Below are 20,166 nucleotides of genomic sequence, written 5' to 3' on the forward strand. Positions count from 1 at the left end.
TTTATTGTTAAAAATGCCGATACCTATCTAAAATTATTTATACAATTTCCCGGCATCGTACCTATCAGTCATTTCTTGCAGAATCGCGAGAATGAAATAGTAATGATATAGGTACCAGGAACGTAGAATATGTAATTAATAATATTACGAGTCAATTGCTCGTGTTAGGCAAATAGGTAGCGCGGCACTTAACATTCAATATTGTTGAGTGTTGTTCCATGCTCAATAATTGGTAGAATTTGAACTTAACTCTTATTATCATCTACATGTAATTTACATTGCAAAATTGTAAATTTGTAACCCGCGTTGTTTTTTTTTTTATCCTGTCGTTTGGGTTTTGGAAGAAACACTCGATCGTCTCGATCAGTGAAAATTCTTGTTAATTACACGTTCTAAAAATAAACGAATAAAAAAAAAAATACACATTTTTCATCGTGGTGGGGTCGAGACGTCAGTAAGTATAGCCATGTGTAAAGAAAAACCGTTTACATGTAATGTATAATGCGTTGTTTATAATAAAAAAATAGTTAATATAAAATAATAATAATAGGTAGATATGTAATTAATCTAGTCTGTAATCTAGCAAAAAAAAAATTTAGAAGCGTTCGACAATGATGACCGACGACGCTGAATATCATTACAGAATAAATTTCATTTGTTATGAGTTATGACTTACGAGTAAATTACATTGTAATTCGATTTATTTTGCGAACCAGTATAATTTTAATATTAAACTTGTTTCGTGTCTAATTATTACTGAAATACTGACAAGTGCCGCCTGTCAGACAGATTCGGCGGTGGCTCGGTGCCCAGAGGATACTTTTTACCGGAAACGACGAAACTTGTCTTGTTTAGTTGTTGTTTTAGTTGTTACGCAGAATAAAAAAAAAATCGTACAACGTACCCAATCAGTAATCACTGTGAGCCGTAATCATAAACGACCTTAGGATGATGGCGCCGTTGTCCTGATAAGAGCGTAAGACGAACATTTCTCTTGTTTTTTTTTTTTTTTTACAGTATTGTGTTTTAATTTTATAAATGTTTTTGTTTTCATGTTCGTTTTTTAATGTTTGTTCAATCGTACAGTATTGTAATTGTTAATAATCGTATTCGATGGATGGAAAAACGATTACGATGACGCACAAACAACAAGTTAAAACGTACAATTAAAAAAAAAAACAATAATTCCGTGTAAACGTCGAGCTACAATCGCGTTCCAAAGGCTCGACAGTCAAAGACAATAACGATTAGCGGCAAGTTGTAATAATATTCATTCCGTTTGACTGTAGACAGTAGTGCCTATTGTACACGGTTATGGGTAACACTAGTGGCAATCAGCGCCACAAGTCGGCGGGTTTGATCGTTCCTTCCTCTCCATCGAAAGAAGTGCAAAGTCAAGCGTTTGTGTTTGATAAAACTTCTGATTCTATTGGGTTACACGACACTAATTCGTTCCCACAGAGTTCATCTAAACCAAATGTATGTTAATAACAGTTGTTTAATAGGCACATTTGTTGTGTACTTTGAGTATTGTTTATTTCTTTTATCTGCCTATTGTTTAATTTAATGTTCTTGATTCATAAGGACGATGAATTCACCGATGGCATTCCACATTCAATGTCGGAAAGTGACACCGAAAATAAAATGTTACCGACCGTGTTCAGATGGGAAGGTGGTGGCAAACAAGTGTTCATCAGTGGCACATTCTCTGAATGGAAACCTATACCAATGGTTCAAAGGTATTTTTATATTATTCAATGCAATCATACTTTTGTGTATTACAAATCTTAAACTTAAATTTTGTTCACTGTAGGTAGTTACCATTGATCATTAAGAAAGGGAAAGTAAGGTTTTGAGTAGACAAAACTAAACATTGGATCAATATATTTGATGTATACAGTATACGTGATGTAATTACTGTTGATATATTCACTGAATTTTCACGAGTATGGTTCATAATATAACATTCAATATTCCTAATTTCCAAAACATTGACATTGCTGTAACATATAAGAGGACATCTTACCTTAAAATATTATTACATAACAAAATATGAATCTAGTATGAAAAGTCTATGGACATAAAATCTGATTTCAGTTTTTATTGTGGGACAAAAAGTTTAAAATTAAAAAATATTCTATTAAATTGTTATTTATAATAATTATATAATTTTCTTATATAGGTATATATCATGTATACATAATTAAATATAATTAATATTAATTTTTGTGTTAATAAAATTTAAAAAAAATGTGTACATATGTATTATATATTATATTTTTGTACTTAGGTAGATAGGTACAGTTTAAAATTAAAATAGATATAAATTGACAAAAATTAATGTTAATTATATATGCAAATACAAATATAAAAAATATATAAATCATTTAATTATAAATAATAATTTAGTAGAATATTTTGTATTTTTGGACTTTTTGACTGTTTACCATAATAAATACCTAACTAACGTTAATGCTAAAAAAACAAAATTGGTTTTGTGGAAAACAAATTTTTTATGTTACTTGTTTGTGAGATACACTACTTGATTATGTGCTATCATCTTTTATTGACATCAATTGAATTTTGAAAATTAATTTGGGTAGGTATATAGTTAACATTTTAATAACAATATTTTTAACATAAAATTTTAATTTTTAGAAATTTATAATGTATAGTTTTATAAGGAACTCTAATTTAGGTACCTATAGAATATAATCAATTATTATTTGGGTAATATTAAACATGTCTTCATTTATATCTACTATTAAAAATAAAAATAATTATTTTTACAAAATTTAAATAGGTATTATACTAATATCATTATTTTATATTAAAACTGCATTTTAGTTTTTATTGTCGGTTATTGAATAGGAATTTTAGTTTTTAAAAGTTTAAACTCTCAATCACATCAAACTTATGAGATCATTTTAAGTTTGAATTTGAACATCTCAAATATTTTAAGCATAATCAAGTTTAAAATGTTCAAGTAACAGAACAGATTAATTTTTTTCTTTTGTTAAGTGTATTGGTACACTGTTTTACAACTATTATATTTTTAAATATCTTATAGTTAATTTTTTTTATGTTTGAAAATTTGAATAAAATTACCAAGTTTAAAATTAGTTTGAGAAAAAAATTGTTAAAATTTACCACCTTCCAAATTTTGCTACTTTAGGTCCGGGCCTATAGGACCTGTGCCTAAATACTCCTCTGGGTGTGTGAGAATAAATTAAATTAAAATTGATGTAACGATAATGCCATTGATTCTTGGGACCACAGTAGTTTAAGAACTACTTTAGAGCAAATACATATTTTAATAATTTATAGATTTTAATCTTATCATTCTTATCATTGACATTCTACATGTCATACAATTGATATTGTTTTTCTTTTAAAAAATAGATAAATAATGTACTATCAATTTTGTTTCTGATTCCAGTCACAATGATTTTGTAACTATAATTGACTTGCCAGAAGGTGAACACCATTATAAATTTTGTGTTGATGGCAATTGGCAATGTGATACTAAAGTTGTAAGTTTATATTTGCAGTATTTTGAAAAGATCCGTTAAATTACCTGATTTTTATTTATAGAGCATGATTGAAGGTGATCCGGGTATAACAAATAACAAAGTAGTAGTTAAGAAAACAGACTTTGAAGTTTTTCAAGCATTAGATGTTGATTCAATTGATGAAAATGGCATTGAAAAAAGTAATCATCATATTTATTTTATAAATTGACTACTAAGTCGAGAATTTTTTTTTTTTGTTCTTAAATATCTATAATTGAGTATAATGTGTTTTTGGGTGGAAGTGACCGGCTGATGTCGTATAAAAGTGTACCTAAAATGATGAAGAAATATCCTTTAAAGAGGGATCTAGCTTTTTTATTTCTTAAGTTAAAAACAACTTTTTTTAAACAAAACCAAACATATCACACATTTTTTTATGTTTCTAAAAAACTTTTTTACATTTTAACATAATTTTTTTTTTATTTTAAAGTTATTTAATTATATCAACCAACTTATACAATTTTAGCAGAAATTATGTAAATTATTATAATAAATTAAAAAAATTAAACATTTTTTTATCAAGTTAGAATTTTTTATATAAATCTCGTATTGCTCCAAATAATTCAATATTTAGTATGGGTTTTTTGTTTATATATTATTTTACTGAATAATACCTAGAATATCTTTAAGGTTGGGTTTTCATATCTTGTAGAGTTGTACACAGCTAAACATTACAGGTCTTTTGTGTTTGTAATTATTGGCTATTTTTAATTTTACTTAACATCAATCCTAAATGAGGCATAAACTCACTATAGGTGATACAAATAAATATAAACAAGTTTAATATATTTAGATGAATATCTATCATCTGAACCTTTCAGTGGCGTAACTAGGACTACCTTGGGGGGGAGGGTGATATAGATATTTTTCATTTGTAAAAAAAAACCTTCTTAGGTATCTCACAAGTTATAATTAATTATATTATATAAAAAAAAAGGTCGGGGGATGATATATCACCTACATCACCCCTTGTAGTTATGCCACTGGAACCTATTTGTATCTTTTTTTTAATACGATTTTTTACATTCAGGTGGATTTTCTCAAGATATTCCTTCATCAGTTCCTTGGCAGAAAGTTTCTGGACCACCAATTTTACCACCACATCTTCTGCAAGTGATATTGAACAAAGACACTCCAGTTTCAGTAATTATTTTCATCCATATGAAATAATATATATATATTTATAATTTTATGTTTTAGTGTGAACCAACACTTTTACCAGAACCAAACCATGTGATGCTTAACCATTTGTATGCTCTTTCGATTAAGGATGGAGTTATGGTGTTGAGTGCAACACACAGATATCGTAAAAAATATGTTACTACTCTGCTGTATAAACCAATCTGAACATGGTACATGTTTTATTTATTTTACTATTAATACAATTATTATTAGGACAAAATACATTAGACTGAAGTTCTGCTACCATATGTGGTTAATTTTTTTCATTGGATTTTTTAAACAAATTTTCACGAATTACTTTTATAGTTTTATTCAGTCTTAAATATTAGGGACATTTTCCGGTAACTGCTGCAATTCCATACAATTTTCCATTACCATGTAGTGGTACTGGTAGACTTTCTCTCTTCAATTTTTCATTTCTTCCAGTAAATTCAATTTTCCCTCTAAAATATAAATATATTATCATTTAAAATGGTATTAAACTTTCAAAACATGAAATCACATACGTTATCCAATCAGTCCAATAATAATTGTCTCTAGTAATAGCTAGTCCAAATGGATAACTACAATTAGCAACAGCAGTCCGTTGTAATCGACTCTCTATTCCAATACATTCTAAAATATAAATATTAAAAATAATTAAAACTTAATTTTTATTCATATACATAATTTAAAGTTTTAATTTATAAATTAAATATATATATGTTTATTACATTAAATTGTAATTAATAAAAATAAGACAATAAATTGCTTAGTATTAATTTTTAATAATATAAATAGGAAGATATATATATGTATATATTTTTTTTATGGAATAGTGTGCAATTATAATTACCTATGCTTTTTAAACCTGCATCTGCCCAACAGATTTCATCTGTGTACCAATCTATAGCTATCGAGTTTGGTAATTTGACATTAGGTCCTTGAACAAAAACTTCTCTTTGGCTACCATCCAAATCAGACCATTCAATTTTAGGACTGATTCTATTCCAGTCTGACCAAAATAATTTTCTAACCATAATCAATAGATATAAATTATTTTATTAAATTATTTCATTTTTATATTAATAATAATTCTACCTTCTGTTTGGATAAACTGCAATTCCTCTAGGATTACTTAATGAAGAGTTGGCTATTATCGACATATGTGTTTTATTAGTCAAATCTGCCATCATTATTCGTTTTAAACCAGAATCTGTCCAATAAATCTTTCTATTAATCCAGTCGATGGTTAATCCTTCAGTTGATGTAGCTTCAGTAGTTATAAATTCTTGCACATCTGAACCATTCAGTTTAGATGATTTAATTGTTCGGTCTGCTATATAACTCCAATACACCTGCTCTTCTAAACAATCAACCGCTAAACCTTGAAATAAAATATAATTTATTAGTATTGGCCAGGCATGTTGAGTAATATTCAATTTTTAATAATATTCAGGTATACATCATATTATTTATGTTATTTTAATAGAATTTTATGTTTAATGCTTACCAATGGCTATTTTATCAAATTGCAGATGAATTGGATAATCCCCTCTTGTTTTGTTTGGAACTGTTGGAATATGCAATGTTGCCATCCCTTGATTTACTAGTAAGTAAATGTCTTCTTTTGTCGTTTTTTTATTTTCTTAAAACAAATGATACTTAAGTATAAGGGTAAAATAAGTCTGAGCAGAAGTGATTTGCTAATCACTTGGCTACAAAAAAAATATTAATTTATTTTTTTGATACATAAATTCTATGTAAATATTTAATATTTTGTTTTATAGATGCTATAAATTGATGTTTTATAAACAAACTATTGTAATTTAAATAAATGTTAATTATGTTTATATATATATATACATAATATTTAAATATTTGTCTTACCTTTGCAATAATGACCATTTCCTAAGTATCCTTGTCTACATTGACAAATATAATGTCCTGATGAATCAACTACACATTGAGCCAATGGATGGCAAATGCTGTTGTTTACTACACAGGTCTCTGTGCACGATAATTCTGAACCATACCAGTTTTCAGTATATCCCTTCAGAAAATAAAACATTAGGTTAGAAAATTGTTTTTTTTTTTATTAAGTAAAGTGCCTATTTTATTTATTACCTGGGCACAAGAACATTTAAAAGTATTTCCAACGTTGTTACATTCAGTATTTGGTGGACACGAGTTCTCTGTGCAGCCAGTTTCGATTATCCGTTCACAATGTGTAACACCATTACCCGTGTATCCGTTATAACAACGACATGCATAATTATTTCTTTCTTCTTGTACACAACTGGCATATTTGTGACATTCGTATGAACAGCCTGAGATTGGTTTAAAATATTACATTACTATTGTTTATTATAAGTAAAATATATGTTTGTCTTACGCGATCTTTGGCATTTGTTGTCAATCTTTTGATAACCTTCCAAACACCTGCAGCTATATATGTAACTGGTTTCGTTATACATGCACATCTCATTTGGACCACAATTTGAGTCTGATACACATTCTCCTGATGGTGTACATATTATACCATCTCCTTCGTATCCACTGTTGCATACACATATTGAATGACCATCAATCATTTGACAGCTAGCATGTACATCACAGATGTTTGATTTTGAACACGATAATTCTAAATAATTTTTAAGTTAAGTTTACAATATATAAATATTAATATATAATATAATTATATAATAAATTAATAATATTACATTAATAATTTAATCTAACTTTTTTTTATCCTTTTAAATTTTTAAATTCTAATCATTCTATAGGTACATCATCCATCGATGAAACTATTGTTATCAAATGTAAATAATGTAAAATGTGCAATTTGCTCTATTGTCCCAATTTACTATAGCTTTTAAAAATACTAACAATTCTCAATCATGATGCATCATATTGGAGAATTTGTAAAATAATTGTATAATAATAGCTATTTTCTTGAGCAACTATTACTATAAATTAAAAATAGATAGACATAGTAGAAATCTACTTTTTAAAGAAATGAGCATTGAATGAACATTAAAAACTATAGAATTTGTCACTAAGTATTTAGAAAAATATTACTAGATAATAGTAATAAATGTTCCGGCCTTAGTTTAACTGATATAATATATTTTCAACTTTTTTTTTTTTTAAATTAATAATACTGTATTCCTTATTTTCTTACCAAGAAGCGAACACTCATATCCGTCTCCTTCATAGCCCGGATTGCATTGACACTTGTGTCGTTGCTGAGAGCTCACAAAGTTACATTGGGCATGAGCATGACATGTGTTGATCTCGGCACACGAAACTAAAAAAATGTTAAGCTTTATATTAATAACATAATTAATTAACGACATTAGTTGTTAGACCGAGACTCACTCGATGACGATTCTGTTACGGCGATTTCCGGTTCTACAGTAGAAACATCGTCATAGGGCGCACAATATTGTCCGACGTCAACGTACGATGACGGACATTGACACAAATCCCTGATGCAAGTTTTCTCCACGGGACACCCCTGACCTACGTATCTGTGTCCTTCCAACCGGCATCTAGGAGCTATGAACAATATATATTACTGAATTATGCCATCGATATATTTTAAAGTGTACAATCGTTTCTACAATATTATTATAGGTATCTATTATACCTATTCATCCTAGTTTTCTAAGTAAATGTTTACGTTTTTGGAAAACAATATTATAGTCATTAATTATGGAGTGAAATAATTCATTTTTGCATCATAATGGTTTAAATGTTTATCTAATACGAAGACGTTTGTTTTCTCTTTATAAATTATAATTGTGAAAACAATTAAACTTTTGTGGCATGTTACAAATACTATTTATTTTATTAAAAACATAAAATTAAATTGAAAAATGTGTGTAGGTATAAAACTACAAATGGATTATCCCGTATGAACTTACATAATGGTAAACACCTAAGTCCATCGCCTATGAAACCAGCATTGCAAGTACACCCGTAAGTGCCCGGATAATTCGTGCAATAACTATCCCTGTGACAGACTTCTGGTATACTGCATTCGTTGACATCTATGCACTCGAAATCGGTGGAATCGCTCGATAACAGTCGTATTTCATAACTATAGTTGACAAATATTTACTATTTAATTTGAGGAAACGTTGTTATTTTAAAATATACCTATTGTATAGTTAAATCTGCTTAATAAGATAAAAGTTCTTTTTATAAATAATTTGTAACGTTATCAGTTCCTAATAAAGTAATAAATAAACGATTAATTTACCCTTGAATGCAGGAACAAGTGCTAATATTATTAGGCACATCACAAACGCTGTTCTCGATGTTAAAAGCCCTTGATGTTGATTCTAAAAAAAATATACGAATTTCGAAGTTGACATAAGTTCAATGGTACATACATTTTTAAATACAACCCCTTTCCGGGGTATTAGTGATAAATATTTTTAATTACATCCAAGCCCCGTTACGTTATACTGGTTGCACAAATTATCTTGGTAATCTAATTGGATACAGAACTTGTGAAAATTAATAAATGAAAAAATATTAAGTTGACTTAAACAGTTTTTTTTTTCTAAATTGGGCTTAATAAATCTTTTAAAATTTAATTGTTAGGCTTAGAATATTAAGAATTTTACACCCTTAGAAAATTGCTGTATAAAATCCCTTAAAAACTGTCAGTATCGAATCCTATTTATAAAAAAAAATTGAATGATATTTACCCGTAGTTGGAGCTTCAGTAATGGCTCCGCAAAAATAACCATTTCCTTCAAATCCTGGTTTACACTGACAGCTATAGGTTCCCACTTCGTTAACGCACATGGCGTTCGGGTCACATCGATCAATTCTGTCTTGACACTCGTTGATATCTACACACCCGGACTCGGTACCGTACAACGAATGGAATCTGTGAAATATTATAAAACAAGTACTCGTATTAAGATCAAACATAGTATATCGAACAGCCATTATTTTGTTAGAATAATCATCTTTTTTGTCGGATTATGCGCGGGTTAGGAGAAGAGATTGGTATAAGAAATCGTATATTTTTTCAAAACAGTGTAATTTTATAATATAATTGATCTAGGCAAGACAAAATGTGTTTAGAATATCGCAAAAATCAAAGCGTATTATAAGATAACATTATAATAAGAGTCTATAATGGATATTATATTCTGCAGCTGTTGTATGTGTATTTTGTTATTTTAAGTTTTTAAATCGAATAGGTACAGGTTATAAAGTCATCACAAACAGTTGATAATAATATTAAAAGTATGTAGATATGAGTTAGATAATATTGTATATGTATACATACCCTAGATTGCATTCGCATCTGAAAGTACTACCCTCCCTGACGCACGTGCTGTTCGCAACACATTTTACATGTCCATCGCTGCAAGGATCCTGTGTATCTTCTGTGTAACCATATTGAGGGTTTCATGTATACCGCGCACAACAAAAATTAAACAATAATTATAATGACTTGTCGCCGAATATCTACGTTGCCCCCCCTCAAAATATCGTTATTTTAACAGTGACTTAAGCACTGAATGGTACCTATATACCGGAGATTTAATCGAAAAATGCTTTGAGCCTTTATTACTCTTGAATAGAGAACACTTTTCTCTACCCTATACAGCTTATATTAACTCGTTACTAAAGCTACATTATTGTTTTTATGGTGAATGTTAATGAATTTCAAATAAATATGTATATTTTTTAAGTCTCTTAGCTCTTTTTAGCTTAGTAGATAATGCCAAAAAATATTTGAAGTTGGAAGAAACTGAGTATTTATTGTAAGTATAGCTTATACTGCTTATAGTACTTACCGAACGGCAGAAATATGTTGTTTGTGCTGACTAATCTCAAGATTTTTACTTTTTCTTCGTAATAGGCGAAAGCTTTGGAATTCTGTAACATGAACGACGTAAATCCTTTGGCGGCCTTGTTACATGGTTGAGAAAATTCGAATTTTTGTGCCACGGTCACTTGCTGTTCAAAATCTGACCCTTCTTGTTTGTACCTGTACGTGTAATACGAGTGCATACGACCTGTTCAAATTTTAATATAAAAGAATATTATAAATTTTTTATGTCTTACTATAAATATTTGATCATTGTATAGTAATAATTATTATTATACGATCAGGAATTTTAACGCACTTTGAGTGTTTACACCTAGTGAGTCTCGAGTCTATGGGACTATATTTTAATATATTAAAATGTTATTTCACTCACCGTTTGCAATGGTATATTGTTGATGATTGTCGTTGGGTAAAGTGAATCTCGTATGCGGCAACGGGACTTGAGGCGTTGTTCCCTGTACGGTGGCGTCCATTATCAATTGGTCAAACGAATTGAGTCCGAAGAACCGTTGATGAATGGTTATCCTGTGTTCGGTTCCCGGAAAAGTCACTTCAGAAGTATAGTTGACCACTCCGCCTATACATTGATGAATGCAAAATAATATACGCATTATAGTCGTATTACATACAACTAATGACTAACCCGTTAACTGGTATCCGTTGTACGCGTTTTCCGAGTGTAATGAGAAGAGCCAAGCGACTACTGATGGGAACACGGACAGGTATTGCAACTCAAAACCCAAGTTGGTGGGCACGTCCGAGATGGCCATGTACACTCGGCCGTCCATCGTTGCCACGTAAGCCTGTAAATCTGACTCCGGCATGGCGATCCCGTTGACGTCTATGCTGACTTTTCCACTGACACGGACCGGTACATCTGTGCGCGATATACGAAAATATAACAAAATAGGTATATTATGATCGAAAGTTTCTCATTCATATATTTATATGCGAATAAGATGCTCTTGAATGGTGTTTATTACTTTTAATTTGTTCACCATAGTTCAATAATCCTTCGAACTAATGTTTCGAACTAAGTTTATTTATAGATAAATGTTAAAATGTATCTACGAGTAGATATAATACTGTTTTTTCATCGAGGACGAACATTAGATGACTTAAACGATACATTAAGTCTAGACTATAACTGAGCTCAACATAAATCGTAATGTTTTATAATTAAATTAAGAGTCAACTCACTTTCTTTGATACAAGTCACGCCATTGCCAAAGTACCCTTGCTTGCATATGCAACACATATCCCCTTGTTCGTAATCTACGCATGACGCTTGATTGTGACACAAAGCTCCGGCTATTGCGCAAGTCAAACCTTCGTCTGGAACATATATAATATATTTTAACTATCACCGTATCAAATAGCGATACACGGGAAACGTAAAGTGAAATTATTTCCGATCAATTTCTAAAAAAATTACATTTTTTCGTTTAACGATTACGGAAATAACAATATTTCATTCACAAGACATCGAATAAAATTAGGAAGTAATTTTTTTTTTGAGAATATACCTACAGTTACTTATTAGTTATTACATAAAATATAAAAGGGTTATATATTTATAAATGTCCATAGAGTATATCCAAGTGTACAGCTTTTTAGACTAAAACGGCATTTTTAGGTGTATAATAGTTATATAATAATAAAGTACCTGGTCTGACACTTCCGGGAAATTCGGGTGGTTCTACGTTTTCGTTCGTTCCGATGTTGCCCACACGATATAACCAAACACCCGGCGCGTCCGTGTTACTCCATCTACGCATAACAAGATCAATCAATATACCTATGTACTATGTCCTAACTGTGTACAATATTATGTTTATGTAATATAGTTATATAGGTATACACAAAAGTGATTAATAATTATTTTGAAAAGAAAACCCTATAGATTACTAGGGTCTTACTGCCAATGGTGGATATAAATATAAAATACCATTAATTCTATATTATAGTATGTACTAAATGTATGTAGAATGTGGATACACTACGCTCAGGGACTGAGTCCATCGAACGTAACTTTGTCATTGACACAATCAAATTTTCATACAAACGCACAGTATCGGAAAACGGACGATTCATTTATAAATTATAATTATAAATATTATACACTACACAATAACACAGAGCAATAACAAATCTAGTAGAAAAATGTCCGGAGGCAAAAAGCCTGGGAAAAAAATTCTTAGAAAAAAAAGACGCCTATATCAACAAAACCACTAAACATTCAACGATTATGCTTTAATTATTGATATTTGATATTATTTATTTTAACATAATGTATCGCAGTGCAAATCATACAATCATAACATCATATTTATTTATTTTTATCCGAATAATAATAACACTTACCTACGTGTTTAGATAACATAATTAGGTACATATTGAATAATGAATATAGTTTTTAATGTTTAATTTTATTTCTATTATTACTCGATATCTAGTCTTATTAAGTAAAAACTTGTGGCGAGATTAAGGAGTTTATAGTTAGTTTAGAATATGAATTTTAATGTAGAAGTTAAAAATCATAAAATAACATTTCTTATGAATATAATATAAACTATAGTCACACAATGAAATAAATAAATATTAATTCTTATAAAATAAGAATATATTAATACAATATCAGTATAAGTAAATTTTAATACAACAGAATTGTTTTCCAATGTCGTGGCTTACTGGCTACTGCCATCAAAAAAGTCTATTATTTTTAACGGATTTTTCTCGGGGCTTTTTTTAGAATATCTCTAACAATTGTAGTGACCATATAGAAAAAAGATTCATAAATTTTAATATTTATAAGAACTTTAAGAACTATACTTTCCATTATTTATTGTCTATGGACGTTTTAAATATTTTTTGTAATCGACATTTTATTTATTATTATAATACTAAAGTTATACCCAATGCAGATCTGAGTTCACGATGTTATTTTTTTAATAACGTACATTTTACCTTTACCAAATATCAAGTGTAATATATTAAGCAACCAGTTAATTCGGTTGTGAAAATAAAAAATATAAATCTGTAATGGTAAAACATCAACAGTTTACGCGACCTTTAATATGGTTTGAAATATAAACTAAAAATATAATAAGTAAAAGGTGAACTCTGTGAACTGTAGATATTTATTTATCAGCAGTTGACTATTGTTAATTATAGACGTTTTCACGTTCGTTATACATAAATAAACTTCTTGTATTTAATTTAAAACACGAGCGTATTACATATTTATCTTATTCCTACGATTATAAAACACGATAATATGAATACGTAATTATTATTGTATGAAATAATGATAACATTATTTTAGTTTATAATTTTCATTTCTAATAAGTTTCGACTAATTAGTTACCTAATGCGATTACACTTTTTAACAAATATTTATTTAAATTATAATATGGCAATATGCTACAGTAATATGATTTAGAATCACAAATTTGTGGACGAAAGCAAAAAAAAAAATGCAACAAATAACAATGTAATCAAACGTCACGGTTAAATGCTGAGTATAAGTTATTATAAACAGCTGAAGAGCAAATACTCACATAACGAGTTATAATAGCAATAATATTATAGGTAGGTACTATGCATTAAAACTATCGACTAAATATCTAAGGTGAACAAGACAATGGTGTATTTAGGATTTATCTGAGGGGGAGATATGACTAAATTAGTTTTTCTCTCTATTCGAAATATATGAAGTTACTATCAATTTATTATAGCTGCATACCTATAATAAATATTGTATCTGAACCTTATAAGTTATAATTATAAAACATGACAATATATTAAATAATTTGAATTAAATAATGAATCATTTATTTATTTATCAAGGGGGGAAATATCATTCCCCCCCCCTAAAATACGCTACTGGGACAAGGTTAGGATAAATAAATTCAATTCGAGTTCGTTAACTTAAGTCATCGATTACATAACAGTCAGTAATCATTAATCAATCAATGGTTGAATCAACATTAAGAAGTTCAGTTATAACTTTAAGTTAAGTTTAAAATTAATCAGTAATAAATTTAACTCGACAAGTTGACATGACTCAAATAAAAGTCAGTTCAGGTCCACACACACTTTTACGTGCCTATACTGGACACACTAATGACTGTATAGTTGTTAATCTATCGATATCACGCCATAGCGGTATAATATGTGGACTTTGCAATCTACAATAGATGTTAGTCGATTATTAATAATATTATTATGTTAAACAGAGTAATGTATAATTGATATAAACTATAAATATATTTTGTTGAACTCGTTTTTTAGTTTTCCTCGGTTGAAAAATATGACTAATCCATTCATAAGATTTTATAAATATTATTATGTGATGGTCATGATTATGCATAGATATCGCCGTAGTATAATTAGTTAACAATTAATAACATTATGGCCAAATACTTGAAATACTATGTGTGTTAAACGATAAACATCATCCATACAAATGTTTACTATCGGTAAAAATAATAATAATACATCATATTATATTAGTGGTATAGTTTAATTTTATTTCGATTGTTTGGAATGATGCTATTTTTTTTTTAATATCTTTATATTTTTCGTATGATCTAATATTATAATTTGTGTCGTTATGATGATATAGAAGTTATAGATTATAGATTTTATGCCGGTGATGATGATATAGAAGTTATAGATTAAGTTTAAGATTTAGTGAAATGATGTGAATGAGTAGATTTGACTAATTATTACTTATTTAAATATTTAGTATAATTAACGAGCACATGCATACATATTATATTACACGAACACGAGTAAGTATAATATTGGTACTCATTATGTATATAGAATATAGATGCACTGAATTTCATGAAAGTTACATTCGAAAAAACAAAAATGAATTTAATGAGTAAAGTCTTTAGGGTATAATATGATTAACGAGTTACTATATAATATCATAATAACATGAGTAAATATAATGAGAATTATTAAGTTACAATATAGGTAGGTATACTACATAGTATATTAGTATCTTACTGAGTATACTGACCATCACCGCTACAGGTAAAATACTATTATGTATTATGTAGAACTGTTATGAAAATTACCTACTTAAAATGTATATTAACAATGAGTGAGTTGGCATAAAACAGTGGTAAGAGGAAGTTAAAACGAAAATGGGTTTTTGTTAAGAAGTATTATAAGAGTTTACAGATGAGCGTTGTGAAGTGGTGAGGGGCCATGTCAAATTTATAGTCCTGCATCACACTACTCCAGCTAATCTGCATTTTAAACGCTCATTAATAATTTAAAAGACTACATAAATGCTTCTACTTCGGGTTATAAGATTAAAAACGTGACAGTCTTAAAAAAAAATTAAGTCTTAAAATGCCGAAAAGTTACATTTTTCATTTCATCGAAAACGAAGTGCATAAAGCATGTATATCGTTTTAGATTTATAACACCTATATGGTTCCCATACCAGCCGTCAGCTACAGTTTAAATCGCATGAAAGTGATTTTAGTTTCGAAAAACACAAATATCTACTCGAATAATTCAACGATGGCAAATGATTATGATTTACACCAGTGTACCCGTCCACCAAGTATACCTGTCACTAGTATATTGTGATATTTCTGATAGACGGTGGTGGACATAAGCCTCAAAACGATATAAGGAGAAAATAAAAACATAGTAGGTATTATAATATTAGTGTATTATAAAGCGCTCAATTTTAACCAACCCATTTATTATAACCATTACAATTTATGAATTTGTATTTCTAATTTTCGTGTTTGTATTAAAATAGGCAGTTGTAATATTTATCGTTATCTATTGAAGATTTAGTATTTTTATATATTAATTATATGTACTTACGATGAGTATAATAATATAATAATAAATCGAAGAAAAATTATGCACAAATACAAATCTGTACATTGTAAATTTTAAAATTTGTAACATGCATTTTTATTTTTACTATAATTTTATTATAACTTAACCTATATATGGACACTAAATATATGTTTTTTTATTATATATACGTGTTAATATAATATTGACGCAAATACGATTATGTTTGTTTTTATTTTTTTTTTGGCATTTTAATCAAAATATAGCCATTTACCATTATCATATTATATAGCTCGCGGGACATCGCATAATATATGTAAAAACGGTAATCTCGCGTATCGTAACTCGCATCACGCCGGAGAAGCAGGACGACTTACCTGTCCAAGTTGTGTATCTGATCGCTTCCCGATCCCCGGAGAACGTGTATGCGCCCGTCGGCGGCGCTGAACCCGGCCTGGGCCTTGGCGTCGGGCAGTCCGACCTCGGCCATGCCGCCGAACGACTGCACCCACTGGATGGGCGACGGGTACGCGAACTGCACGAACGTCTCGTGGCCGTCGGTGACCACGGCCACCTGGAACGTGTTGGTCCGGTCGGCGTTCTTCTTGTAGTAGCCCACCCGGTGCCACGTGGCCACGAACACGGACGCGGCGGCGAACCGGCCCTGGTACCGCGGGTAGAACCGGGACACTTGGCCGTCGGCGTGGGCCAGGGTCCGCGGGTCCCGGTCCTCGCGGTAGTACACCTGTCCGCTGCCGCGCAGGTCCACGTTGGCGTAGAACGCGGCCAAAGCGGGGTAGTCGAGCGGGAACGGCACGTTGAAGAACGTCGGCATCTCGTTGTTGAACGACACCAGTCCATTGCTGTTCACCTGCATCACACGCATACATCATCACCCGTTATTACACAGATCGTCTATCGGGTGATTCGTGGACATTACCGACAAAAGTAATACGATCAGAATTCTGAAGTCGCAAAAAAAGAAAACAAACTGTTGCGTGTAAATCTTATCCTTAACCGTATATGATATAATACATAGGTATGTGGTACTTATAAACCTACCTAAACAGCCGACGAAAGAGACTTTCGGGTTTTATAGATATAATATATTTTATTATTGTTATTACTTATATTTATATTTTGTAATTTGTACCTGTGATCAATTCATTTAAACGAGTGCGTGGACTAGGAAAATTATTATTGATATGAGTCTTTCACTAATTATTTCGTGGTTCGGCGGTTTACATTAATTATGGTCTTGTAAGAACGTTTCATACCGTGGGTAGACCCTATTCGAGTACCTAGCTACAGATATTTATTATAAATAAACTATAAATAGAAAAGTTATCGAGAATTAGCAATCTATTTTAAATAATTACCTAGACCATAGGTGTTCGCGCACAACGTAAAGCTTGTCTACTGCCCAAGCACACACTGATATTTTTGGGCCGAAGTGCCAATCAAATTTCCCGTGATTTGAAAAATTAGGATAATTCACTCTGTACAATCTATTTGTCGAATGTCTTCAACAGTTTAACCATTTAACGTATCTACCTATAGCCATATACTGAGAACTAACTATAGTATTTTATTATATTAAAAATTGTTGTGTTGTAAATTTGTAATGCTTACTATAAAGGAACACATTTTTCAATGTTTTATTTGTATTTTTCTCTTTTGATTGTATTTTAATTTTAATGTTAACTCGCCACAACTACTCTTTCGGAATTGATGATATGTGGTAGGTAGTGTGCAACTTGTATTTTTCTATTAGATATGTGTGTACTGTGTATTAAAATTTAAAAACCCATTAGGTTTAAAAAAGTCCATAATAATTTTAATATATGGACACTGCTTACATTTTGGAGTCTGTACACGTCTAGAAGGCAACATCTAGAAACTAGAAAGATCAAAGTACTTAAAATACGCATTTCAGTAAGCATTTACTAAACAACAAATTTGAAAATAAATTTGATTGTTATAAGTATACAAAATGTTCATACCAAATACTAAAGTTTTTTTTTTCTAAAAAGAACGAGCTCAGGGAAAAAAATATCCTTGAAGATTCAGCTCGGTACCGTATTGTCAATATTATTATTTTAGTAGTAGGTACACTAAAATACAGGAACAATGAAGTAAAAAACATAAATTCAATAAGTTTTTTTTTTTTTGTAAATCTTTGTTAGAAAATAGAAATCATTAATAATTTATGTTTACTGGAGTAACTATACAATAATCAAGCTAGTCAATACTGAAATAAATATTATGAAATATTGGCAAATTCGTCTAACGTTCGAGCCGATCAAATTTTATATCATTTAGTAAAATACATACATTTTAAAATTAATTTTGACCTCAAAATTATGCGCTTCCAGCATACGTCTACGGTCTACCCATCTCTTTAATAAATTATAAGACACCTATCATAGTTGTATAAAAGTGTAATAATGCTAGTGAAATGTTTTACGTATACAATGAGTGATTGATAGAACTTGTATTATTAACGAATTACGCAGGTACGTGTTGTACGTAATTTATGTACATTTTATAACTAATTATACATATGTAACATCATTATTCATTAGATTATAACGTATAGTACAATTAAAAATGTTTAGCAAACACAATAAATCATTATTGATTTCAAGTTTAAGATTTCACAATTTATTATATTGGTAGGTAGGTACATAATATTACAACAAATCACTTATTCCCGAAAACGTAATCTTTCGTTTCTTGACTGTTTGACCTTTTATTTGATTTATTATTAGTATTAGAAGATATAACTAAAAGAGTTTGCTGTACCAATTGATTAATTTAATTCCATATAATTTTTAACACATTAATATTATTTTATAGTTTTTTTTATTTCTGAAAACAAAATACTTACCTATTATTATGACTTGAACACCATTCAAGCATCATGAGAGCACAGAAATTTTCAAGTTTACCGAAGCATTAAACATTGCCAAAGGGATACAATTTCATATCATATCAATATAAATTAGAATATAATTTTTGATTTCATTGTTTTATCTGATGCTTTGTTATTACTATTATTTATTTATGTAAATAAAAATATTTGATGTACTTACTTTGAGTGTTGAGTTTGTGAAAAAAAATTTCCCAATTTCAAATTAAAATAGTTTTAGATTGTTACAGTTACTAGTATTTTGTAACCACCCGTAATGTGATTTTGTAAATCTAAGTTTTATCATTTTTTTCTTTGTGTAATAAAATAGTAAAATTTAATTAAAAAATGCTTTCATTTATTTTAATTTTCTCAACATATTTTATAGAATGATTATAGTTTATATTCTTAATCTTATTTTGACATAGGCGTCCATTATACTTTATTATTAACCGAGTTAAAATTTGCCATGGGCTTATAAAGTTATAGCTAATTTATTGAAATAGAAAAAATATTATAAGTAGCTTATAATGTTTAATAAGTATATATGTTTAACTGATTTTTTTTTTATAACTTACGAAAATTGTGTCGTAAGTCTCATTATAGAACTTCACAGGTACACTAAGTGGAATTCCTGGGCTAGCAACCTCGTATCCCACTCGCAACTGTGTATCTCCAGCTGTTGGTCCATAAGGGTAAACTAATTGCGTAGAACTATTTATCCTAAAGACAAGGATTAAAAAGAAAAACCGTAAAAATTCACTGAACCGATCCATGGTTTTTGTTAAACTGAAAGTGAATGATGGCTGTTACATTATTCGTAA

The 20,166-nt window shown here is 29.5% G+C and overlaps 2 protein-coding genes and 1 long non-coding RNA gene across 4 annotated transcripts; 2 read left to right on the plus strand and 1 right to left on the minus strand.

Annotated features, from left to right (window-relative positions):
- Window positions 1–743: 743 nt before the first annotated feature.
- On the plus strand, window positions 744–6,594 carry LOC114119146 (5'-AMP-activated protein kinase subunit beta-1). 2 transcript variants are annotated; one of them, XM_027980628.2, is made up of 8 exons: window positions 744–976; window positions 1,087–1,479; window positions 1,585–1,739; window positions 3,440–3,533; window positions 3,595–3,712; window positions 4,603–4,715; window positions 4,773–4,924; window positions 6,272–6,594. In XM_027980628.2, the coding sequence occupies exons 2-7, from the start codon at window positions 1,315–1,317 to the stop codon at window positions 4,917–4,919; spliced, it is 792 nt and encodes a 263-aa protein (XP_027836429.1). In that variant the 5' UTR covers window positions 744–976; window positions 1,087–1,314; the 3' UTR covers window positions 4,920–4,924; window positions 6,272–6,594. The 2 variants fall into 2 exon arrangements, with proteins under 2 accessions (XP_027836429.1, XP_027836428.1); XM_027980627.2 differs by lacking the exon at window positions 744–976 and having other exon boundaries at window positions 983–1,479.
- Window positions 4,917–20,145, minus strand: LOC114119145 (nidogen-like). The gene is made up of 21 exons (XM_027980626.2): window positions 19,921–20,145; window positions 16,809–17,302; window positions 12,263–12,366; window positions 11,797–11,931; window positions 11,240–11,473; window positions 10,970–11,173; window positions 10,562–10,783; window positions 10,048–10,147; window positions 9,455–9,639; window positions 9,001–9,082; window positions 8,663–8,838; window positions 8,115–8,294; window positions 7,918–8,043; window positions 7,129–7,377; window positions 6,861–7,063; window positions 6,624–6,786; window positions 6,247–6,381; window positions 5,835–6,120; window positions 5,590–5,765; window positions 5,261–5,369; window positions 4,917–5,197 (listed from the first exon to the last, which is right to left on the minus strand). Exons 1-21 carry the CDS (start codon window positions 20,116–20,118, stop codon window positions 5,080–5,082), a joined length of 3,879 nt encoding a protein of 1,292 aa, XP_027836427.2. The 5' UTR covers window positions 20,119–20,145; the 3' UTR covers window positions 4,917–5,079.
- On the plus strand, window positions 8,223–9,287 carry LOC126549353 (uncharacterized). Its single transcript, XR_007603491.1, has 2 exons — window positions 8,223–8,372; window positions 8,625–9,287. It is a non-coding gene; the product is annotated as an uncharacterized LOC126549353 (long non-coding RNA).
- Window positions 20,146–20,166: the final 21 nt, after the last annotated feature.

This window comes from Aphis gossypii, chromosome 1 (assembly GCF_020184175.1).
Source record: "Aphis gossypii isolate Hap1 chromosome 1, ASM2018417v2, whole genome shotgun sequence".
Classification (NCBI taxonomy): Eukaryota; Metazoa; Arthropoda; class Insecta; order Hemiptera; family Aphididae; genus Aphis; species Aphis gossypii.